At 39.2% G+C, this 26,274-nt stretch overlaps 1 protein-coding gene across 1 annotated transcript in view; it reads left to right on the top strand.

Annotated features, from left to right (window-relative positions):
* LOC591752 (diamine acetyltransferase 2) overlaps positions 1–24,479 on the top strand; it is a 30,447-nt gene extending 5,968 nt beyond the window's left edge. The window contains exons 2-5 of the mRNA XM_030989687.1: positions 8,039–8,307; positions 19,985–20,161; positions 20,816–20,856; positions 22,118–24,479. Coding sequence (XP_030845547.1) covers positions 8,190–8,307; positions 19,985–20,161; positions 20,816–20,856; positions 22,118–22,327 — 546 coding nt within the window. The 5' untranslated portion in view covers positions 8,039–8,189 and the 3' untranslated portion in view covers positions 22,328–24,479. The remainder of the gene's footprint in view (positions 1–8,038; positions 8,308–19,984; positions 20,162–20,815; positions 20,857–22,117) is intronic.
* The last annotated feature ends 1,795 nt before the right edge of the window (positions 24,480–26,274 follow it).

The raw sequence follows: 26,274 nt of genomic DNA, 5'->3' as shown, positions 1-26,274 counted from the left end.
ATGTGAGGACTTTGAACTGGATTTAAGCACATGAATAACTTGAACCAATTCACTGATTAACATTCCGATGACAGATTATTGCGCGTTACGGTAGGGAAATTTAATAGCCCAAGAGATTAGACCACACACACACACACACTCTCTCTCTCTCTCCCTCTCTCTATCTCTCTCTATCTCTTCTCTCTCTATCTCTTTCTCTCTCTCTTTCTCTCTCTCTTCTCTCTCTTTCTCTCTCCCTCTCTCTCTCTCTTTCTCTCTCTCTCTTTCTCTCTCTCTTTCTCTCTCTCTTCTCTCTCTTTCTCTCTCTCTCTCTCTCTCTTTCTCTCTCTCTCTCTCTCTCTCTCTCTCTCTCTCTAATTATATCTCATATTTGGATCCAATACCTGTTCTACATACTAGATCAATTTCATATATAGTATTTTATAATAAGTAGTTTTATCGGTGATAACACTCCCTCTCCCTCTCCATCGCTAGCTCTCTCTCTCCATCTCTCATTCCGACTTGGATTCAATATATTTTCTACATTAACCAACGTCAGTCATTATGTTCATGTATTAAAAAAAAAAAAAATCTTCGTTAGTGTTATCAGCGACCCCCTCTCTATCCCCCTCTTTCGGCATGCTATTGGGGGCACATGCATCATTGCCCCCTCCACCCGAAGCCACGCGACTGTTCGCTACAACCAGAAGTCCAGCCTTGAATTTTGTATGCGCTTTGTATCTAAAAGAAAAAACGTGTTATAAATGTAATATATTATCATAATCATCATTAAAACTTTGTATTGGCCGTGAATATTTTTAGGTCACAAATGTGCTTACGACAGCCATCTACACCCACCCTACATCGGGAAATGTCATATCCGACAGATCATATCCGAGAGATCATATCCGAGAGATCATATCCGTAAAACCCAGAGCCTGGCATATATTGCCCATTACTAAGAAATGTTGTCCATAGGGGCAAATTACAGTGGTCATGGTGGCACGTACCCCCATCCTATAATCGAGTGGTGAAGACCTTCAAAGGAACGAAGAAGTTCATCGGGGTGGGAGGGGTAGTATTGTTCCCCTGGTTCTCTCTCGATCCCCCCTCTCTCTCGCTCTCTCGCTCTCCCACTCTCTCCCTCTCTCTTTCTCTCTCTCTCCCCCTCTCTCTCTCTTTCTCATCTTTTATTTCTTATTAGGCTACTGATTCTAGGAGGTACATGCATATGCCCCCGTGACCCCATATCTACCCCATTGACACAGTTTCTTCTCGTGTCAGCCCAGCTCAATCTGTCAGACTGAGAGACTGGTTCATCTTTGACGTGTAAGGATGTTGTTCGCAGATTCCTTGGGTATATATTACATTCTACATCACATATCGCACGACAACCAAATGCCCTAAGATGTTGATACCTACTTTGATAGAAAAATAAGGTTTTACTGACAACATGGAAAAATACTAGAAGAGAAAAGGTAAGAAAGAGTAAAGACGGATTGAGGACGGTAAACCCCAAACAAGAGACTCTGGAGATCTACCCCAGAATCCTCTCACCGGCACCAGAGTTGCCTAGGCCAATGATGGCCGAGAAGATTGCGCAATGTACCGCGCCGGTCTGGCAGGAAGGTGCCAATTGCGGTGAGGGGTTTTCATGGACCAGTAGATTGAGATTATATTATCAAAAAAAAAAGAGAAGAGTATGAATTTACAAATAGTACCCAAAAAAAAGAAAAAAAGAAAAAAAAGTGAAAGGCGTAAATATTCTAAAAAAAGAATGAAAGGCCGATAATACCAAACAACAACAACAAAAACTCCTTTTATATATGTCTCGTTTTGCAGTAGCTGCATCAAAGACCTGGAACAGCATTCCTCTTTCCTTAAATGTCCTGTCTTGTCACCTTCAAAAGATCTCTCAAAACTCACCTTTTCCCCCAATGATCTATGTGATATACTTCCTGTACTGTACATTTTTGCCCTCTTCTCATATATTTGCTTTTGTAAGCGCTATGGTACTTATTGTTTTTAGCGCTCCTAAATATTCGATATTATTATTATTATTTTTAAGGAATATTGTACATCGAAGGGCAGGAATAAAACTCCTCTTCAGCATACCTACATTATTCTTTAGGGTGATGTTCCCTTCAAAGGGCAATGGTGGCCTTTCAGTCGCTCTTTACAAGTAATAGGTTTATTTCTTGCTCCTGTCATTCATCACCCGACATGTCATGCATGCACCCACTGGCTAGTCAGAAGCTTCTTAATCCAATTCATCCATTGTCCTTATCCTTGAGACGGATGATTAACCATTATAAAAATAAGGGGGCAGGGGCATTTATTTTCCTTCGACCTTTCAGTTTCAGTTACCAACCTTTCGCTTCAATTGTCTTCGACATAGGAGGTTGCACATGTCCATTTATTTTACCGGATTTACAGGTTACTTGAATACACTTTTAATCCACTATAATATGTGCCCCCCAACTTTGGAACAATCTTCCCCTTGAAATACGCGAGTCCCTAACGTTAGAAACATTTAAGAGTAAACTTAAGACTTATCTGTTCAACATGTAATGTAATGTAATCATATTTTGTATGTTAAACTATAAAGCGTTATGTAAATATTTACTATTATTATTGTATGATTGTTATTAGGAATTTGTTATTATAATTATGTATCATGTATTATATTGTTGTAATTTGTAGGTTAACATTGCTTTAATTTTATTTTTGTTAAGCGCTTAGAAACTTTGTATTAAGCGCTATATAAATGTAATTTATTATTATTATTATTACACTGTAGTCGTCCATTTACTAGTGTTTCCGGGTATATTGACAAATAAGCCAGAGAAATGGTCACGTTGATGGGAGTTCCTTTTTTTTTTTTTATTGCTATCATTTATTTCCATTTCCTTTGCAACATGAGGGCGAAGTATAATGATCTAAACTGCCGAAGTCAGTCTCTCTTACCTCAGCTTCCCCAACGATAGCGTGTCCACAGTCATGATTTCCCTGACAACTTTGAGGTTGAATAACCTCAACTGTTTTTCTTAAGTTAGTTTTAGAGGAGCCATAAATTGATTATTTACTCATTCATTTATGTATTCGTGTGTTTATTTAATAATCAATTTATTTATCTATGATTATTTAGTTATGGTTTATTTACTTACTTATTCATTCATGCATTTTCCTTTCGGCAACAGGAATTGAAAAGTCAGAAATTGAAACACCTTCGTCTTGTTTTTGGCCAAAGGGATGCTGATTAGGACGTTGGCCGTATCTGCTACATGTATAAGCGGGATATGCGACTGTCTAATGAGACATTACGGTCAATCTGTCTGGTCAGTTTTTCCCCCTCTTTTGTTCGTTATTGTGGACTGTACATTCTCTGGACAGACAGACATAGCGTCAATAAAAGTCGATTTCGAAGGTCTTCATGTCTCCTTTCGTTTCTGCGCGAAACAAAAAGAAACTTGTTATTTCATTAAATAAAGATGATGAAATGTAGAACGAATAATAGTCGAATAGTTGAGGTTTAACATTATTCTTAAGCGTCACGGAGGACATAAACAGAAAATAGGTTACTTGTTTGCCCCCATTGTTTAACCAGGTGTTATAAACCAGTATAATTTAGAACCACATCCTGCAATGACAATGATGAACCCCGATGAACTTTAAATAAGAATCACATAAAGATATTGTCCTTTTTCTTGAATGTGCGTGGTTGTGGTACTTTCATGTCGCTTTATATTGCGTACATTTGCCAGCATTTCTGAAATAATAACTCCTCACACTGTACTGTAAAAACGACAAAATTATGCTGACCTAATAAAATATATTTAAAATGTAAAACAGCATGTTCACTGATAGTAATAACAATAATTGTTCTTTTTGATACGACACAGTCTTGTGCCATACTAGACCGGTTTACTAAAATATTCAAATATGTGTATACTTTTTAGACAAAGGTTGTTCTTGACAACCCGAAAGCTTGCCCAAGGCTTGCCCGACGAAGCAACCAATGATATATGCAGACTGGATTCAGAGTATTGTAGTTCATTCAACTACCCCCTAGGACAACTACCTCCGAGGACAACTACCCTCTAGGGCAACCACCCTCTAGGACAACTACCCCCGGTAAACTACCCCGGACAAATACACCCGGACAACTACCCCCAGACAACTACCCCCTAGGATAGTTCTCACGGGGTAGCTTTCCTAGAAGATGGTCGTCGTAGGGGGTAGTTGTCCGGGGGGTAGTTATCCGGAGGTAGTCGTTCCAGGGGGTAGTTGTCCGGGGGTAGTCGTCTTAGAGGGTTGTTGACCTAGGGGGTACTTGTCCTAGGGGGTAGTTGTCTGGGGTGGTTATCCGGGGGTGGATGTCCAGGGAGTAGTTGTCCTACAGCCGATCTACTGTAAACTATAGAGTTTGTACTTTAGCAGCTTTTATTTCACTAGGCTCTGATCAAGACTTTATGGAATTATTTTTACGTTTCAGATTAGAATAATTCGTACCGAATTATTAACTCACCTTAACCGAGACGAAACGTTATACATAACCCTAGCCACAATGACCTAATGATAACCTATCCCCAAACCATGTAACTATCCCAAGATAAGGTCCATAGTATTATGTGTGTGTTTGTGTGTGTGTATGCTGGGGGGGGGGGGGGTGCATGTGTTAATAGGATTATGTGGTGAATGTTATGTGTGCTTTATGAGGGGTAGAGATGCGCTGAACTTTTAACTCCTTAATTCTACAGATTAACAACTTAGCAATAATACACAAACTAGACATGCATGTAATTGTGTTTTGTTTAGATGGCCTTAGAGGTAAATAAGAGCATTCAAATGTTTTTCGTTTTTCGCTCCCGCTGTCTCGCCGTTGACAATATAAGGCCTTTCAAATTGTATGAAAGTATTGTGACGGTATTTATTATATGGCGACGTTATGTCTTGTAAGGTATGCCGTGGATTATTAAATATTTTGAAAAGGAGACCAAAATAGAGCTGAAATGAGAATAAATATTGCCAGTAAATTAAACTTATTTATGCAATTGGAAGCCAGAGAAAGGTTACTCTAAGTATACATTTCGTTGTAAAGAGAAATAGAAAAAAAGAAGAATTAGATGAGATGTATATATATATATATATATATATGTATTATGTATAGACAGTGAAGCCTCTCCTGATTGATTCATATTTACAACCTTACTTCATAAGTTGGTCAAGTCTTTTGAATAATTGCATGACATATCTTCCTATTCTATTTCTGGTTATTCATAATTTTCTTTTATTGCCATTTCTTGGACATTTTTCCAGAATCCTTTTGAAAAGCAGTGGTTCATAAAGTTACGCAACCGCAAATGGAATGCGGCTTGAACGGAATGGACACGGTATGCGGCTTGAGGGCTACAATGCATGAATCTTTAGAAGATAGCATACAAATTCAGGATCGCTGATAAAAAAACACAAAACATTTTAGTGTCAAATTATGATAAATGAAGGTCAGGGTGGAATTCACGTCGTTTTGTTGGATATGCCCCATATAGTATAGTAGTTCATTTAATCCAAGAGTGGAGGGTTCGAATCCCAGCCTGGCACTATTAACGTCTTTCGGAAGACATTAATCCACATTTGCCACTCTCAACCCAGGTGTAAATGGGTACCTGGCAATTTCCAGGGTAACAATAATTGCAGGGCCCTTAGAAAGAACAACATTGATGATGATGAAGCTTCCCTGGGTAAACAAAATTGTTATTGATAATATGATAATAATAATAATGTTGATGATAATGATAACAATAATGATAATGATTATGATTATTATCATTAATGCTTGCACCCATTTCACAATGGGAACAGGGTGCCATGAAGATCAATGGCGTATACACAGCGAGATAGACCACTGTGTGCCTAGACGGGCGTGCAGGTGGTAATGCGAGAAGGGAAATAATTTGTTGAGCCTGTTTATTTCATTTGAATTAAGGTACACGGTTTGAGTCGTTGTTAGAAGTGTGAAGGGTTTGAATCAACCTCTATTATACATGTACAGGACTCATGGGGGCACAACCCACTCATCCCCCAGTTTGAACATTTGTATGCCCCTTAAATTTCAATTTTCGACCAATTGAATGCAAGAAATCCTTCAGACCCCCCTTTTAAAATCCTAGATGCTCATTCTCTATCAGCCGAAATCTGCAATAAATCAAAAGAATGTGAAACGTAAGAAGATGGAAAAGTAAGTTATGCTACGGTCACAAAGGTTCGTACGAACGATAAATTCGTACGAATCTCCTTGTTTTTCCATTGTCTCCCCAAACTTCCATCGTCTGAAAATCGTTCGTACGGCGTTCGTAGCAGTTCGTAATGGCATTTGTGACCAAGGCTTTAATTTTCCCGTCTCGTCCGATCGGTAGAGGGAAACTGGTGGCAAAAAGTTAAGTGAAAGCCAATACAATAGGGTCTTATCCACAGCTTTAAGGATATCTTTAACATTTTACCTTCTCAGGATTCATTACAAAGGTTTATATCAGGTGAGACCAGCCATTGGGCCACATCTCCTACTTTGGTTATTATCTAACTTATATATATATAGCCTTCATCTACATTGTTTTACCACCCCCCCCCTACCCCGCGCGCCCCGGCTCAGCCCGATTGGGAAGGTTTACCGCCCCCTCAATTGCACATTAGGATAAGCCTCTTAATAAACTATAATCTGTGACAAGCCACCCCTGTCATAATACTACAATTTCCTTATTCCATGATGAGCGATCGATTGTCCTTTGTCAAATTGTTAAAGCTACCATATTATTTTGTAAAGTTAATACCTCCATCTAAGTTAGATAACAAACAAAGGAGGAGGTGCGCTTCACTGGCGTCCTGGGGGAGGAGAGGAGAGGAGGGGGAGGGGGGGGGGGGGGTCACATCTGATTTATCCCTTTGTAATGAATTCTCAGAAGGTAAAATGTGAAAATGAAATGTATATCCGATTCTAAAATGTAATGATCCTTTCAAACCCACGTGCCACTGTAACCCACACCCACACACCGGAAAGAGTGGGTGAACCAGGGATATAAAACGTCACACAGTACGGAAGTGTCACGGCATACTGAATTCATGTAAAAATGAAACACAAATGTATTATATTTCTAAGATTGATTTGTATTGTTTGGGATCAATTAAAAAAAACCATTGGAAAAAAATACTGGACAAGGTTTGCCGGTTCTATATAATTTTGTAGTGAAAATGGTATGATGATCACAGTGACACCTGCCCCAAACACTGGATTTGCCCTGCTCCAGCCCATAATCTTGAATGATTTCGTGGTGAACCGCATGCGACAGCCCCCAGGACAGCCCCTATTGTTAAGAACCAGTAATTCCGTAATTTTTCACATAGTTTCATGTCGACATGTACATTGTTATATTGAAACGGATAGTGAGTTATTCGAATTAAATAAAATCATCTCGTTTTCTTCATGTTTCTCTGATCTAAAAAAATATTACAGTTGTATAGCATTTATGTTTATCATATTCATGCTTATATTAAAAAGGAAAACAAATCACCTAACTGAAATAAAATAAAACCAGTTAGTAATCAGCTGACATTTAAGCAAGAGACATCAGCTCCGCCCGCCCATCCCCAAACCCGGAAGAGGGCCTCGCACAGACTCTAATTTGACACTTTACCCAACTCCTAAAGCTCTGAGCAGAGCCAGTGCATAGTCTACTGTAGTCTCACACTGCAGATGCTTTTACGCGCATCGACTGATAAGGGTTTGTGACTGCAGACTACTTACTACGTGGGTGTGTGAAAATATACGATCAATTTCCTTTCAACCCAGAATTTTTTTATTTTTTTATTATCAAGAATATAGTCGTTTAGGGCTATGCGAGCGAAATATATCCGACCACGTTACTGCTAAATTTAGAATGGTTTATTGCGTGTACGAACTTGCTGTGCGTGAAGAGTCTACTGCCATGCTTATTCATCGAATTCACTCTGTTGGAAAAAAGGAATCGATTTGACATTTTCTTTTCACTATCTCCCTTCATTTCAGACGACACGGAGTTTGACTGTCACTGGTGATCACACAAGTATAGGAGAGAGGATATAACGTCCAGCTGCAATTGTGCGACCTACTAACCACACTCCACACACTCACATTCAAAACGCGGACAACTCCTTGTGACAGGCTGAAACGGTTCGCCATGGTGTCCTATATCATACGCAGTGGAAGGGTGGATGATTGCGAAGATGTTGTCCGGCTCATGCAGAAGCTGTCCGCCCATGAGGGGTTTGCGGATCAGTCCAAGATTTCTGCAGAAGGTAGGTCTATTCAGGCCAGGCCAGGCCAGGCCAGGCCAGGCCAAGTAAATTGGATTCCTAGTTTCTTGTTCAGGTTTTTAAAAGAAGAGAAACTGTTCAAAATAAATGAAAATAATAAAGTTTAAGTGTTGACCCCAGAGGCGCCTCAAAATTTTATACTTTTCTTTGAGAGAGGTGGGGTGGGGTTCCTGTAAGATTTTCTCCTAACTCTTTTTTTCTTTCTTCAAAGAGGCGCTTGATATGTTGGGGGCTTTATTTTTGGACCCCCCCCTCGGAAATGAGAACTTTTATGTTTCATATTGCAACTCATGTTTATTTGGTATCATGTCGTTTTGTGTCAAGTAGGCCATACTTCTACGTACATTTCATTCAAAAGCAATTCAATCCTGACGGTCGATCATTCCAGATTTTTGTTGTTGTTGATTAGATTATAAAAGATTAGATTCCCAAAACCCTGATATCCCACGTACGCCTTTGAACAATAGAACGTATTTATTATGTAGGGACTTTCCCAACTTTCATTTAGATTTGAGGAAAAAAAAGGAAAGAACTTATCTTTGGACATTATTTTGGTGGAGGAAATATTGTTTAATTACCCTGTCCATTACATTTTGATGGAGCATACAATAAAGTTCGAGTAAAGACCGGTTAACTTACATATTTAAATTATTGGTGTTTCTTTCCTCGAGAACTCTGTTATTAATGAATGAACTATGATACCTGGATTCCAGTATGTGTACATTATTTCTTGCTATGTTGAGAAAGCATTGGGTAAGCTTTCAGGTTGTCAAGAACAAACTTTGTTTAAAAAAGTATGCTTAAAATTTGAATTAGTTAGTAAACCGGTCTGTTGTCGAAATCTCGAGAAAAAAAAAAAATTCGATCATGTAATACGTGTTAATAACGAGTAGGCCATTTCATAAATATGATCAATTTCCCCCTTTAACATTTAGAATTTTGCAGTTGAGTAGTACTTTTTTTCAAAAGAGTGTGCGAAGAATGCGCAGAGTTTTGAAAAGAGTTCCGACTCATTAGTCCATGTTGATTTTAGACGCTTGAGATAACCTTTAAATAGTCGCATTCATGTCGCTGAATGCAATTAAATTAAGGTTAAGGTCGAGTTCCGGTATTAAATGGATAGTTGAGTTCTGTTTTCAGATCGAAAATGCCGTCAAAGTGCATGGTTATTGCTCTTATTCTTATCTATGACATTTCTAGTGCCCTTTTAGGACCTAAAATTGCTATGAAGGTAATTTTAGACCCCAAAATGTGTGAAATTTAGCTAATACGATCATACTAATTCAGCTCTACTTTAAAAAAAATACGGTGATCGTTAATTAATTAATTAATTAATAATAACAAGACATGGGTCGGCTGGTTGTGCGTAATATAACAAATACGAAAAAGCCAGGAAAAAAACCAACACCGGCATTGGCTGAAATACAACGTAAAATGCGCTATTTTGTTTTTCCAACGGCTGGTTCAAATTATCTAATAGTTGTGGTGGTACACAAGTATTATAAATCGTTATATTTATGGATATTTCAGCCGTCTCTGAACCATCTTTGATCAAACAAAGATGATTCTGTCATTTAAACTGTATGTTCTTTCACATTTGACAGTTTTTCATTATCTCACAAAAAACTATTTTGTGTAGCGTCCTCTGTAACAGAACTCAACTATCACTTTAAATGGTGGAAAATAATCTGCGACCTTTCTCTTCTTTACATGTTATTTAGACATAATATCATATTGAAAATCCTGCCTGGTATAGGATGGCTCTGCATAAATCACGGAAAATATTTTTTCATGATTCTAGAACCTCAAATTAAACATCAATTCCCATGTTCTACATAACAAACCTTTCCCAATTAGAATGACGATTGCTTGGAGTTTCTTTCTTAAATCAATTGCTTGGCCAGAACTCGACTTTAACTTTAAAGAGAAAGTGGAGTTCTGGGAAGGTAAATAATAATTGGTGAGTTCTTTTAATGTTAGAGTGGAAGAATATCGTGTAACCAAGTCATATTAAGAAGGATGGCTCTTCAAATCCCCCCCCCCCCACATTCAAAATATGACAAGTAACATCTACAGGTTGTGGACCTCAACCTTATGCCACATGTTTGTGTAGTCTTATATTCATATTTCTATGCATGTGACTTTTAGTTTTTAGCAAAACTGGGCAAATTTCCCAAAACCACGTAATATTATTATTCACCAAAACTTATACATGGTCAACCTTTTCCGATCGCTTCTAAGTTCTAGACAGTTCCTTTTCATAGTGAAGTCGCATGGCCAGAACTCGACTTTACCTTTAAAAGAACACCCCAGGAATTTGTCTTGAGTTAGAAACTTTTTAGTCCAGGTCACCCACCCGGAGTCAGATACGCCCCTGTAAAAGTAGTCTTGTCCCGCTGACCCGAGCTTAACGATGGAGGTTTGGGGGAAATAGTGGGGGGGGGGGGGGGGGGCGCCCCGTTATGCAATATATATTTAGCATTTCGTCGCTGTTTTCACGAAGTGACGGTAGTGAAAAAAAAAATTGCATTCACTTTGCGTTACGATTTTCCTCACTACCGTCACTTCGTGAAAACACGGACGATTTGGTTTGTTTAAGTTTGTTGTATTCCTGTTCATCACCAGGTCTGACTAGAAATGCTAATCTTGAGCTCGGGCATGGGAGTTATATGCCGAGAGAACATGACGATAATTCATTCTGGATTATTTATCCTGCAGAAGATTGATTGACTTTGAACCATTAAAATAACAAAAAAACTCACAAAAAAACTGGTGGAAATTATCTTCAATAAAAACCACAACTCTCATGTGCACATAGTGACCTGCGTTAAAGATGAAGTTGAGTTCTGGTCATGCGATTGCATTGTGAAAGAAACGGTGTGGAATCGACCAGAAAAGGTTGATCATCTAGCATATAAGAATTTGTGTGTATTGCAAGGTTCTGGAATCATCAAAATGATAAGAAATTTGGCTAAGTCTTGGTAAAGTTACAAACACTGTACACAGAAAGATGTATATGGGACTACACGAACACGTGGCGTAAAAATCCTACCCCCGAGTTTTACGATGTTACATGACATATTTAGAACATGAAGGCATTTGAAGAGCCATGCTTTTCAGGGAACATGTCTTATCTGATGTTCTTCCACACTTGCATAATAAGAATGATAACGCTCACAAATTATTTTTCACCTCTTCCCAGAACTCAGCCTTCTCTTTAAGCAAATGGCCTCGGGCCTACTTACCTTGATTTCCTTACAGCTCTATCTTTCTATATGCTCATTACTCAGCCTCTATACATTTTCGACCAAAATCGTTTGGCACACTTCATTTATTTGTAATCTTGAAAATTTAGTTTAAGACTTGTTGGATTATGAGAGAACATATTTTCTATCCCTGTCGGAACTCAAGCTTATCTTTAAGCTTTAATGATATCAAAACATGAATTTGAAAAGATAACACCATAATACACAATTTTCAAATGATGGGGGATTCTCGTCATGCAGTCATCGAGATTAACATTCGCAGCCAAAATCCATAATTGTGGCAAATTAATTGGACCTGGAGGGCATAGACAGTGAACTTTGATAGAGTGTGGACAATGCTGATCGAGGATGGAACCGGCAAAAAAATAATCTTTAGCTTGTAAGTACACAAACTAAATCAGATTCACCTGATGGTAACACAAAGAAAAGAAAATGAGCGCCGCAGACAGTCCCCGTGCACAAAGTATACTGTTCATACCATTCATTGCCCTAAATAAACATGATACGTCCACGATAAAAGGCCTTTATTTGAAAGGTAAAAGGTGAAGGGGAAAAGGTGAAAAGAAAAAAATCTCTCTCCGTCTCTAATCTGATCCAGAATTTGTAGTGTTAGCTTGCAATTTCTTTCGACCCAAATTTGAAAGTATTTAACCAATAGTTGGACCTACAAGTTTGGATCATTGATGCAGTGTAGTGATCTAGTCGTATCGAATTATTCAGAGATAGTCCCGCCCGAAAGTCTGGGCGAAGCTGTCAAGAGAAGCAGGGTAGGGATGGTAATCGAGCTGTAATATTAACCTGCACGACAATGGAAAATGTATCAAAAAATGCTCCTACATTCCTCGCATAGAACAATTTTAGGAAATCAACAAGAAATGTGTCAATATTCTGATGATTTCCTTATTCTGTAAGATGAACCCGATCATTCCAAATCGGTTTTCAGTGGTACCTGTACCTAGAATAGGCCTATTTTACTTTGGTCAAGGCTACAATAATGGGTCTTTGGACCACAATTTTGGCGTCTGGTGCATGGTGAAGCTATTCAGTGCATTGTGGCATTCATGCATTAACTCAAAATTGGTTACAACTGGCACCTCGTTAGTTTTTTTCATGGGCTATTTGCCACCCCCTCCTTCGGTGACTGGCGGGCCCTAAGCAGCAAGAAAAAACGGTCTGTCATGACGATTTCCGACGAAGTCTGTCAGATTAACCCAAGCATTCAAAATCGGTTTTGAGTGATACCTGTAGCTGGGTCTGTGCCGACAAAATAGGTTACGGCCCCAATTCTTGGCGCCTGGTCATCCCTATGCAGCAGAAAAATTGTCTGGCATTGGCCCATATTCAGTGCTTTGCGTCATTCATGCATTTAGGTAAAACTGGTTTCGAGTGGCATCTCGTTCGTTTAATCAAATGTATTTTGGGCCCTTTTAAACCAGCCCCAGTAGCCACGTGCAGCAGTGGGGGCCCGACAGACATCTATACTTGGATATGATAGGTTCTGGTCTGCCAGTTACACTTTGCCAGTGACAAATCGGAAGCAGACCCAGGATTTCTCCTGATCTCCTAATTTTCTTTTGCTGAGTTTGTTGATATTTTCTGAGGACAGGGTCGAGGTTGAACATCCCCTTGAAATGCACACTGATGAAATCGGGCTCTTGATGGGTCTGATTGTTTGGTGCCAGGTAAAAATGTCAGAGGTAATATGTCATAGGTAATAATGTCAGAGGTAATAACGACATGTTTAACTCTGACATTTTTACCCCTGACTTTTTTTTACCTCAGACATTTTCACCTCAGATATTTTACCTCTGATTTTTTTACCTCTGACATTTTTACCTCTGACATCTTTACCTCTGACATTTTTACACCGAGCCGATTGTTTCCTTGATTCTGTATCGGACGTCGTGGATACCTACGTGTTTTACAAGAATCGTCTTATTCGCGTCATATACCGTGAAGCCCTGCTCTTTGATGCAGCTTTTCACTTTTCCTTCTCTCATTTTCAATCCCATAAAGCAGCAGATTAGGCTTCCTGTCTCGGATCTCTAGAGCTAAGATCGACTCTCTAATCCCCGCTTCTATAGCTTTCCTTTCATGTAATACTCCGCACAGGGAGAACCCGACTTTCTGGAACAGTGATTCCCGACGCGGAGTCAGACGCTGTTGCTTGCAAATCGACAAGTGTGTTCCGGTCGTTCTCCATGGCGTGAGGTCATCTTGTCTTTCAAATCAAAAGAATTGATATTTTAAATATTAAATACAGGGGGGGGGGGGCGATTCATCAACATTTGTCTGCCGACAAATGTCAGTGCTGACTAAATTTGACCAATCATAGGCCTGGAAAATAGTCGGTGACAATATAATTGTCAGTGAAAATGATATTAGTCTGTGAAAACCACCGACTAATTCGTCCTTGTTTTCACGAAGTGACGGTAGTGAGGAAAATCGTAACGCAAAGTGAATGCAATTTTTTTTCTCACTACCGTCACTTCGTGAAAACAAGGACGAATTAGTCGGTGGTACACGCATGCGGTCATTCCGACCTCTGAGTGGGGGGGGGGGGGGCGCCCCCTCCCCCAGGCATTTTCGATTTATAGGTGAATCGAAAGGGCGATTGGTTTTTCACGACCTCTTCCTCAATTTCGAAACTAGATTTGCGTTTGGTCTGTCGTTTTCATATCAATGTCAAGTTCATCAGAGGGCCTGTGAAATTTGAAATTGGCCGTCTGAGAAATCATTCAACAAAATCATGTGTGTTCTTCTCACGGTGGAAAAGGAAAACAAGGTCATGGAACGCTGAGAAAGAAAACAGTAAATCGTTTTCTTTTGTATGGCTATGTGAAGCTGACATGAACATGACATGCAGCTTCACTGTCGTCAATGTGCACGGTAGATGCACCGGCTGCCTGTGCCTGTGGTAGATCCAGGAATCTGTGGCTGACTGGAGGGGGGGGGGGGGGGGCACACGGTCGAAGCAAATTCCGAGGAAAAACTAACACCATTCAAAATGTTGGGTGTCTTTCTTTTTACCCACTCGCCCTGACAAGAGAGAACGACAGAGAGAGAGAGAGAGAGAGAGAGAGGGGGGGGGGGCGTAAGCTTCTCACATTTGTATGTCCTTCTAGGGTTTAATTTTGCTGCTGGGGACACAGGGGCATTTTATTATATGGGATTTTTGTTCTTGTTGGCGGGGGGGGGGGGGGATTTACTTTGTGAACTCGTCATGTACTTCACACTTTGTCAAATTCCGTTTTGTTAATGATTATGTCAATGAGTTTAAAAAAAGAATACATTAAACCATTAAATTAGTCGCAACTGAAATTATTTCAGCACGGACACAAAAGAACATCATCAGATGTAATTTCTTAACTGGTGCGAATCAACAGTTCCACACATAATTAGCTAATGCGTATTACACAAGACCTATAGTGTACACGGTGGACCGCAAAATAATTGATTTGATTAATTATTGATCATGTCATGAAGAAGGTGATCTCTTGATTGATCATGCGAAGACAGACCTTCAGTTAAATTGGGTTTGTGACCTTTAAGACCGAATGTGTCATTTCGGGTTAGCCACACACAGTACACAAAATAGTCACGATCATCCAATTCATCGTGATGAAGGGCGGGAAATGGCAGATGTATAAATTATGAGTAGCCCTGGCGGTTCGAAGCAGCAGCAGCAGCAGAGAGTGCCTATAAAGCTACGGTAATTTCATACCTTGCTTGTGTTGCTTGTTTTGAGATTACAGAAAAACTAATACCTCGGGGAAATAAAGTGACAAACGTTCAAAAATATTTGACAATGTTCACCCCTCCCCTCTGACAACCCTGGACTCGACCTACATCAAATGAAAAGTGTTCAATCCTTGCTTCATCCGGCCTGTGGCATTTTAATGAGGGATGCTTCCAAGGCAATGAATGATCGGTTCCTTTCGTGTCAATTATGGGTCCAATATCCGCATTCAATTTCGATTTTGACATTTTTATTTCTCATCAGTGTTGCAATGCTGGTGATAAGTGATATGTATTGTATGCCTTTTGAGGGGGCCGGGGGGGGGGGGGAGCTTCCCCAATACGTTATTGATCTTAAAGTTTATCAAACTTCAAATTCAAAATGTATTGATTATAATCCAAACAAATACGATCATTTTCATTTTTTTAGGCAAATGATAAGAAAAATCAAAATCATATCGTAACAAAGTTAATGAAGTGCAAATAATATTAGAGTGTATGAAATACTGGTCCAGCCTATATTTTCTTTAGAGTGTAATCTGCACTAATGGATGATTTTTTTTTACTAGGTTAGTATGATGTAATGCAAATCATTACCCAAATTGTGCGTAAATTGCCTGAATTTGCTCTGACGCATATAATTTCCCTCACGTTTGACTTCTTCACACAGCATGTACCGGTATATACTCGCAAATAAATATGTTGTCACATTATTTCCATTCTAGCAAAGTACCCGTCCCATGATATACAAAATATAGATCTTTCTCCCTTAGATTAATACAATTACAGCCCTTGCGTTGTCCATTTGAAGAAAAAACACGCTATAAAATGCATGTATACATGTACTAGTTCTTTGTTTAATTGTTGGTGGCCACTCAAGGTAAACAGAACGGTTGCGTGAATAATGACAGTACTCAAGCATATCAGTTATCCAATCCTATTGGATTTGAATGGCAATCCGTCATCTCCAAAGCCTATTTAATTGATTATCTGTCAGCCTAGACCGAAGGGGATGATGATAACCAAGGCATTGCAGGGAGGGGGGGGGGGGGGGTAAGAGGCACCGGCACGTTTGCCATTTAACCGAATGGATAGAAAGAGAGGGGGCGAGGTTAGCAGGTGCATATTAAGGAACGTGAAATTAAGATAGTAACCCCATCTCTAACCGCTTTCCACCCCTAATCGATAGCCCCCATTCATATTTCATTCATCGCCCCCCTCCCCCCATAAAAGCAAGTGTCCCTTTAGCGGGATCACGCTACGCTATGACTGTCAACTCCAGTAAATGTGAAATGTCGGAATGGACGTCAGGGATAATGGTTATTACAGTTCGCAAAATGGTTTGGTATGTGTCGGGATGTCGGGAAGAGAGGTGGGGGGGGGGGGGGACGGGGTGGGCTTGGAGGGCTCGAGTGAGGTTCAATACAAGGGCGAGTGTGCAATGTAATGGATAATGGTTATTACAGTTCGCAAAATGGTTTGCTGTTTGAGGGAGAAGTCGAGAAGAGACTATATCAACAAAGGGACGAGTGTTGGCTAGGAGATGAGGAGAAATGTATAGGTCAAAGGTTACATCATCAACCATCACTCCTCAATCCGGATCGATCATAGCCTGTGCCCTTATCATCATGATAGGGAAGACCTTGACTCAGTGCCAATAATTCCATAATTATAGCATGTCCGGTTTACATGTAAAACATAATTTCAGGTTTCAGGCACATAAATTATTTGATTCCTCCAAAAATGAGAAGACCAAACTGTATTTTCACGTTTTCTCTGTACTTATTCACTAGCTGCAAGCCCATTAACCTACTCTCTTTTCTTTCTTTCTTTCTCTTCCTAGCTCCCAAATTTCATTTATATCAGGGAGGTGAGACTTCCTGTAGGCCTGTGTTCGTACCAAAGCCTTACCCCAACGTAATTCTTAAAATGTATAAAGGTGAACATTATTATTTCCAGAAAGTTTTCAGTGAACTCGATTTTTCTTTCCCCCCCCCTCCCCTCCCCCGTTCCCCAAACCGTCTTCGTGCTAAAACCATCACGAAGTGGCATTATGTTGAATCCAATGCGCTCAAATTATACAATGAAGTGACGGTACAGACAGGTAAAAAAAGAGTAAAAGTTGCTAAGTGCACTTGGACATGTCTGTACCCATGGCAACAGATCATGACGGTGCCGGATATAAGTTCATGTGTCATAATCGTTTCGATGCTGTACATAAAACACCTGTGTACTAGATCCCAGACCCCATGGAACTCACTTACTAGTTACTATATATATTTACATGTTACGAGAAATTATTCAAAGATACAATTTAGTACTGGGCCTGTATAATCAATAGCAACTTAAAATTAATCGCAACTGTGTACTTAAGGGAGTATCTCACTGAGCGGTGAATGCTTACGAACGTTGCGAATTTGGATTCGCCAACTTTTCTGACGAATGTTGGCGAAAATCAGCTACTTTTAGCGATAATTAGCAACATTGGAGCGAATGTTTCTAAAAGTGTTTGCGAAAGGCAGTTGGTGACTATTAGCGACTGTAAGCAAATGTTAGCGACATGTTTTGTTGGCAACTATTGGCCAATCCTTTGCCACTATTTGTGAACGTTTGAGACCTTTTGCTAACTCCTGGTACTCGATGGGTCGATTTTTATAAAGATATCATATGGTAACGTGGTCGCTAGCATTGGGGAATCAAAGAGAACTGGCGATCGAAAACAAAGAGCGACACCGTCTTACATCCGTTTGCAAAGGCTTACGACTGTTTTGCAACCGCTTACGACTGTTTTGCAAACGCCTGTAACTGTTAGCGGAAAATAAATTCGCAAAGAAAAACTGTTTGCGAACTTTCTTGAAACCTTTTGCAACATTTTACGAACCCTGACGAAACTCCAAATTCGCTACGTTCGCAAGCATTCGGCGCTCTGAGATACCCCCTTAATAAAAGATACAAGTTGCGATTAATATCTAGTTGCGATTGATTCGAACCAAGCGATATAAGACGGGACCCTGGCCATGCGATTGCATTTTGAAACGTTTAGAAATGATCAACATGAAAAGGATTTGACTCAATCTTACTAACAATCGTATGCACTGTACAAAGAAATGGGTACATGGAACTACACGCACACATTTTTTCTTGACATATTTAAAAAAAGAGGGCATGCGAAGAACATTTCTTTTCAGGAGACACTTCTACCAAGATATTCTTCCCAAACTTATTCAGAGATTTAGAAAGAGAAGACTTGTCTGTTTATGTCTCATGGAAATTTCCATGTTAAAAAACTCTATTCTACTCAATATTAATGATGTTGTAATATACTTCTCCAAAGGAAACACAACAATACTCCAAGAATCATTAAAGCAACGTCTTAGCTCGTGTTGGAGTTAATGACTTATTTGTCTACACTTGTTTTTCAAGATTTTTTTCACTTGGAGTTCGCTAAACTAAGTTATAAACTTCAATAGACCTACTGAAGCACAACTTTGACTAGTCGTTGCGACACCTTCTAGGTTCTTCATCCCGTCTGTCTAGTTTCTTAGACGCTGCAGTGAATCTAATCACCTTCCGAAGATAAGACGGCGCGCCCTCATTAAATTGAGAACTTTTCTATTGAGGATTAAACCCATTTGTCACCTTTCAGCATCAGATACGCCCACGGTGGCCTCCCAAAGTCTATATCCGCCAAGTAGGAAGTACTCGGCATCCCACGCCTTGTCTTCATCTCAACTCTCATCCTGCACCATGCATAACTGATAGAATATAATAATAATAATAATAATAATAATAATAATAATAATAATAATCTTTTAAAGTCCACTCCAAGTTGTATTAAGTTAAACCGAAAATGGAAATTCTTTTTGCCCAATTGATCGTGAGCCCAGCAGCCACTGAGCAGCGCCAGATCGACGTTGCTCTATCCCTTATTGTTGAACGCCAAACAAGGTAGCAGCAACTCCCATCTTTAAACGTCTTTTGGTATGACGCGACCGGGGTTCGAACCCACGACCTCCCGGTTCTGCCTTGAAGGACTCAACTTTTTGAGAATAAACTTCAGTAAGTGTAAAACTCGGGGTGCCCTTCTTATCAAAGAGAGTGGGGACTTCGATACGTCCTGTAAAATATAGAGAATCATATGAAGAATATGTCACGGTATAGCCCACAAAATATTGCAAGGTTATGATTACTAAACGATCTACAGTCTGAATCATGCTTCTCACAGAAAAAAACATTCATCGCTCATTACGTATGCACACACAGCGCACCGTTTGTCATGAAATTAATTAATAGACGCGAATTATGACGCGCTGGGGAAGGATGGCCGCCATTTTTGGACATCATATCCACCCAAAGGCTTCACTACACGCCGCCCCTGATTACCAGTTTCTGTTTTAAAAATAATTTTCTTCATCACATTTTTTCTGAGCATTTATCGTCATGATCATTCATTCTCTTAACATTCTGTTTTTTTTTTTAAAGATCTTCGCAGAGATGGGCTTCGATCTCGATCCCGTCTTCCGTTGCGCCGCGCTCGAGAAGCTGTACCTGAACAAAAACATCACATACAACATTACTATAACATCCAGAGCAACAAGATTAGAATTGAAGCAATCCTTAATATTCACCGTTTCCTTTTCTTTATTTTCAAATAGATCTTCGCCGAGACGGGTTCGGCCCCGATCCAGTCTTCCAGTGTGCCGTGCTGGAGAAGCTGTTCGGTGATGGGACATCTGAACTAGTGGGATACGCCCTATACTTCTACGGGTTCTGCTCATGGAACGGCAAGATGCTCTACTTCGAAGACCTCTTCGTTGAGAGGGAGTACCGAGGTAAGATCCCTCAAAATCTTGAAAAAGTAGCTTTCTTAATATGATCGCAAAGACCTTCGAAAAATCACTCTAAGGGCAATTTCAATACCATTTTGTATTCCATAGAAATTATGTCCAGATTACGTATAAATGCGTCATTGTTCAAATTTAAATTCAAATTCAAATTAGGTTTTATTCAATCTCGTCAAAAAGTCCAAAGACTAAAAATGCGAGTTTACATCATACATACAATTATATAAAAAAGGCATTCAAAAACATTTATAAATAAGAAAAACATAGCAAATGGAGAACAAAAATGAATACAAATGTTTTGTTCGCACATTAAGTGTGATGGACAAGGCTATTGAAATTGCTTTAGGTTAATTTTTCGAAAATCTTCGCCATCATGTTCACAGAGTAGGTTAATTTTAAGAATAGATGAAAACTAATTTATGAGCTATCTCAATTATACTCTGGGGCGGATCGAAAGTTTTCTTGGAGGAGGGGCGAACTTTCTCCTAACATATATTTCTCAGGAAACGATTTGGAATCGACCCTAGAGTTTTTTTTTTCACTTTGAAGGGGTTAATGAGGGAATATTCTCTTAATCTTTCTAGATTCGTGTTTGTCTTTGAATGAAATTTGAAGTTGTTATTATTTTATTTTCTTCCTCAGGTATGGGACTAGGCGTTGCTCTCATGCACAAGGTTATTAAAGTAAGTGTATTTCCTTCTCTTTTGTTTGAGCCTAATACGGAGGGTCCGAGTAGCTATATGATTTTGGGTTTGGGGCAGGATTGTGAATATACCACAAACTAGAATTTAGCTACAATGAGACGGTGCATGAGTTCAGTGTCTATCCATGGCCACCAGTCATCCGATGTACGAGGAGACGATTAGAAACTCGTAATCCTAAACCGAAACGGTAACCGCGAAATACAATGACTCGCGATTACGCAATGGGCCATTCGGGGGGTAATGTAACCAAATGTATTCATATGCCTTTAAGAGGCGCCTTTTAACTCAAATTCGATGTGTAATGACTTTACACGACAATTGGGTGGTAATAAAAGCCCTTGTGTCATTTGTTTTTACACAACTTAACACAGCCCCTGTGAAAGGAGTGAACCACCCAACTTTTGTATAAAGTCGTTACACAACACATTTGCAGTGATATACGAATTTTTTCATTCACCTGTTACCAATGAATGTATGCCAATAGTCAGAATTCAAATTGCATACGTCATGTCCGGCTTGAACGGCCTAACAACACGTAATAGATGCAATTTACATTCTAACTATTGAAATACATTATTATTCGTAACAAGTGGATGGAATCATTCCGAATTCGTAGCGAGGCACTGAAGTAGAAACTCGGTTACATTACGAAAATGGCCTATTCCCATAGTTTTCCTATCTCGACCCGCGAGATAGAGGGCAGTACAAAGCCAACTAACTAGTCTCACACTTGCTCTTGGCTTTATCCTAAACTCAAGACCTCTCCCGCTCTATAGAGCATGTATCCTTCACTCAGAGCCATCTATATACAGAGTTTGGCCAACCTGGTTCGAGTTGGACACAATATGGCCACTACTGCTTTGTTGGGCAAGAACAAAACAAAATATTTAGACCATGCTGTCAAATACATATTTCTTGATGAAATAACAAGAAAGAAATTACAGAAATTAGACTTGCTTTGCTAAACGAGGAAGAAGGCAGGCAAAGGTCGGAGGTACTAGTCAAAACTCTTTTCATGTATGAGAAGACAACTTTTTTTAGTGCACCAGCGAAATATGTAAATTAAATTTGAATATTCATTAGGTTCTTTTCATTTACTAAGATCCCATAATGCATCCAACACAAACGCTATGACATGTCAAAGGTCATAATTGTAATTGAGTCTCTAACCCCAGCCCTCCTCCTCGGAGGTCAATGACATTAATTTTCTTGTAATTCTCACCTTTCATTTTAATCGTAGATGGCGGTAGACCGAGGCTGCAAATGCATCCAGGCTTGCGTTGTCGAATGGAACACAGAAGTCAGACAACTCTACAGACATCTTGGCATTGAAGATCTGACTGAGACGAAGAAATACCATATTCTCTCGTTCACCGGCGAAAAACTAGACAAATTTGTGAAGAAAGAGTCCTTCATCAGTAAAGACATGATTCTCAAAGCAGATTTGTGATTTTTTTTAATTAGAATTGTTTCCCTATCTGGAATTCAGAGCTGTCGGGTTAGGTCGGGACGCTTAACAGACTAAAGAGGAATAGTTCCTAAAGATTTTGTCGAAGACCATACCCGAAAACGGAGCAGATCTGTGATGAAGGGCCGCCAGTCTCATAGGCTTACGATGTAAAAAGCTGCTTCGCACAAAAACAAAAGTAACTCTTGGAGATTGCAATTCCAGTTACGCCGCTCCAAAGCTTTGGAATAACATACCACTAGACGAAATTGAAGCCTCACCTGTTGCTGTCTTCAAAGTTGTATGGAAGACGCACTTGTTTTCAGGAGCTTTGGAATAGTTTTTATTTTATTGAGTGTTTGTAAAGAGTGACACTGTTTTCATCATTTTGTTTTCATCACAGCGCAATAGAGTATATTGATATACATGTAGTACCTGCGCTATTTAGACTGATCTAACTATTATTATTAAACGAAATGGCAGTTTGTGAACTTATGTGAAAATCATGATTCTTAAATCTAGTGCTATGAGGTGTAAGGCGGCATTCGGATGAAACGCAGCTGTTATTTTTTTTGTAATCCTGAGATCGAAGCACTGATGATCATTGAGAAGTTTTATGCAATGTATTTATACTATTTTGTGAGCTAAATGTATCAGTCATTGATGCGATACTGTACTTTGAAATACGGAGAATTATTGAACGACTGCAGCTGATGTTCTTTGATCCAACCAAGTAGGGTCCATGACCAACCTTGATCCATAATTTAGTCAATTTAAACGTGATCCGATCTAGAAGCCTGGGCCCTGTTACATAAAACTTGTCATCAATAACAAGCTAGAATTGTATATTTGTAAAGCGCTTAGAGACATTTGTATTAAGCGCTATATAAAAATTAAATATTATTATTATTATTATTATTAAAATAACTGTTATAACTAAGCTACTGAAATAGTGGCATTTGATCGGCTGAAAGTAGATCAGTTGTCTTTTGTAGCATTTGTTATTGATGACAAGTTTAATGAAACAGGCAGAATTCCACGCATCACAGACAAATCACACCATCTCAGTTTTGTCTGAACCTGCGATAGCTGATTAAATTTTGAATATAGAATATTTCGTGAATATTATCGTCGGAATTCGCTCGTTTTTGTCATGCCACTTTTGAAAAAGTTGCTCGGTTTGTAATATTACCGGGTAAAAAAGGGATACATATAAATGATACGGAAGGGGGCTTTATTTTAATAGTCAGAAATCTAACTCGTTTGAATTTTTAATAGAGGAAACAAATCTCATAGTACAATCATAGACCTACTAATTCGATGGCTAATCTGTTATGCATTCTTCTTTGTCTTGCCTATAGTTTGTATGATCATAACTAGAGCATGGGAATAGTTTATTCATCGTCTTGCTGCTAGCTATCCTTGACAAAAAAAAATAACATTCGAAACTGTGATGGAAGTGAAAAACTCAGTTTTAAGGTTTACGGTTCAGAAAAGGGTGCTCGCTCGCAAAATTTAGTAACTCAAAGAATATTAAACCAAACGATGTCAGCTCCTTCCCTGGCGACATTACGCCTGTACGCTTTTGCTCTCACTGTGAATATCGATACTTATTTTCATTTTCCTTTTCTTTATGCAACTCCATGAATTAAATACAGTGCGGCTAATGTTCTATTTCGTTTTCGGAATGGAAAACCCTATTGCATATCCGAAATGAACAAGCAATTAATCAATCTTATTGAAGCACCAAAATGGTGAGAAAGGCCAACCTGAGTATTTTATATTTTCGACTAACAAACCCAATTTGTTAACGGTATACATACTTCTCTTTGTGAACTGTGAACATTCGGAATTACGCACCTTCTGGGATGAACTTTGAGCATTGTTCGGAATCGCAAAACCCCTGTCTCAACCATGCTTACGAAAAAATCAGTCGCATACGGGGTAACATACATCTTATGATGACAAATCAAATTAAAACTTAATGTGTTCTTGGAAAAACTAATCTTCAAAGAATATGGCATTTTGTATGATACTTTATATAGTTATTTAAAAATAAAGATACTTTGTATATCATGTACATACTCTTGCCTTCGTTGTATATACTACATATCACGTATATTAAATAAAATTTCAGATGAATTAATCATGTTAATGGCGTGTGTAAATTGTTATAGCCTCGATTCTATGCACAGGGATGGACAGGGACATTATGATTTATGAAATTAGTGTGGTCAGAAATATTGTGGGGGTGGAAGAAAAGAGAGCGAGAGAGAGAGAGAGAAGAAGACGAGAGAGAGAAGGAGGGAGAGAGAAGAAGAAGAAGAAGAGAGAGAATGAGAGAGAGAGAGAGAGAGAGAGGGAGAGGGAGAGAGATAGAGAGAGGGAGAGAGAGAGGAGAGAGAGAGAGAGAGAGGGGGAGAGAGATAGAGAGAGGGAGAGAGAGAGGAGAGAGAGAGAGAGAGAGGGGGAGAGAGAGAGAGGAGAGAGAGAGAGAGAGAGAGAGAGAGAGGGAGAGAGAGAGAAAGAGATACAGAGAGAGAGAGATTTTGGCAGATTGAGCAGCTGTGAAGGTTGAGACTTGACGCAATCTTGCAATTCGCCATTCTGCACAGCGCCCCCTATGGTAATTTACATCATCGACGCATTTCTTCATTATTCTACTTTCTTTCTCAAGTTACCCCCACCCCTCTTTCTCCTTCTGCCTCTCTCTCTCTGTTTCTCTCTCCCTCTCTCCCTTCTCTCTCACTCCCTCCCTCTCCTCTTCATTCCCTCCCTTCCCCTATCTCTTTATATTTCTTTGTCTCCCTCTCTTTCTCTTACATTCCGTTTCTCCTATCGTCTATCTCTCTCTTTCCACTGCCCCTTTCTCTCTCCCCCGTTCTTAAGGCCCAACATACCTCATGCTTTTTTTCTTCAAAAGCAGCCCATTATTTCAATTTTTGTATGAAACGCCTTGTCCATAATACAGAGACAGAACGTTTCTTTTCTTCTCTATAAATAGAAAGAGACTAATTTGCACATTTTGGTATCATGAAGAAAAGTCTAAGACTTACAAGGTAGAATCGTCAAAATCGAGGGCCCTTCCCGTTCTCAACCGACGTAATGTAGCTTACAAACTGTACTTGTTCATTCAAATTTTCTTCTCTTCAAATTAACGCAGTACACTGATATGAATGATGACATGTTACATGAATGTATCGTGAAGCAGCAATCATGACAGTTTAATTTCTGATGAACCACATGTCAAAGTAAGCTGTAGAATCTTATTGCAAAACACATTCAATGGATATTAAACAGTTGATACATAATTATATATATATGGGACAGAGAAGCAGGGTGGGGGAGAGGGTTTTTACCAAACATCCTTAGTATCAACAAAGACCTACCTCTGGGTGGGGATGTCCACCCTGATATTAAGTTGGTGTTACTAGAATACAAAATATGAGAGAAACAATTCAGTGAACGTTTGAGCATAAACCGATACAAAATAAGAAAGATATGAATTGTTGAAGTTGGTTGAATATTTTCTTGAGGGAAAATAAACATTTTTTTTGTTTTTTTTACAGAGCAAATGAGAGCGGAGCTCGCAACATACGTCACAGAGTTGCCAATTTATGTTTGATTGATCGCAAGTTAAAACATTCCTAATCTTCTTAATTGTAATCGGAATTTGCTTAAATACTTTTACTGACCTGTTCGGCTGTTCCTCTCATTTTTCTGCTACTATGAAAACCATCTTTAAGCTAATCTTGAGCTCTGGTATGGGAATCGTATTTTGAGAGAAAATTGCTATGATTTATTCTGGATCGTTTATCCTGCAGTAGAACGGTTGTTTGCACCAGTGATGTAAAAACAAACGCACAAAAACTTCCTGGGCATCATCTTCGATAAAAACCAGATCTCCAATTTGCACAGTAAGTACATGGTGTCGGTCCTACTTACCCGGA

The sequence above is a fragment of the Strongylocentrotus purpuratus genome, unplaced genomic scaffold (genome assembly GCF_000002235.5).
Source record: "Strongylocentrotus purpuratus isolate Spur 01 unplaced genomic scaffold, Spur_5.0 spur5_contig_842, whole genome shotgun sequence".
Taxonomy (NCBI): Eukaryota; Metazoa; Echinodermata; class Echinoidea; order Camarodonta; family Strongylocentrotidae; genus Strongylocentrotus; species Strongylocentrotus purpuratus.
This window is presented reverse-complemented; position numbering and strand designations above follow the sequence as displayed.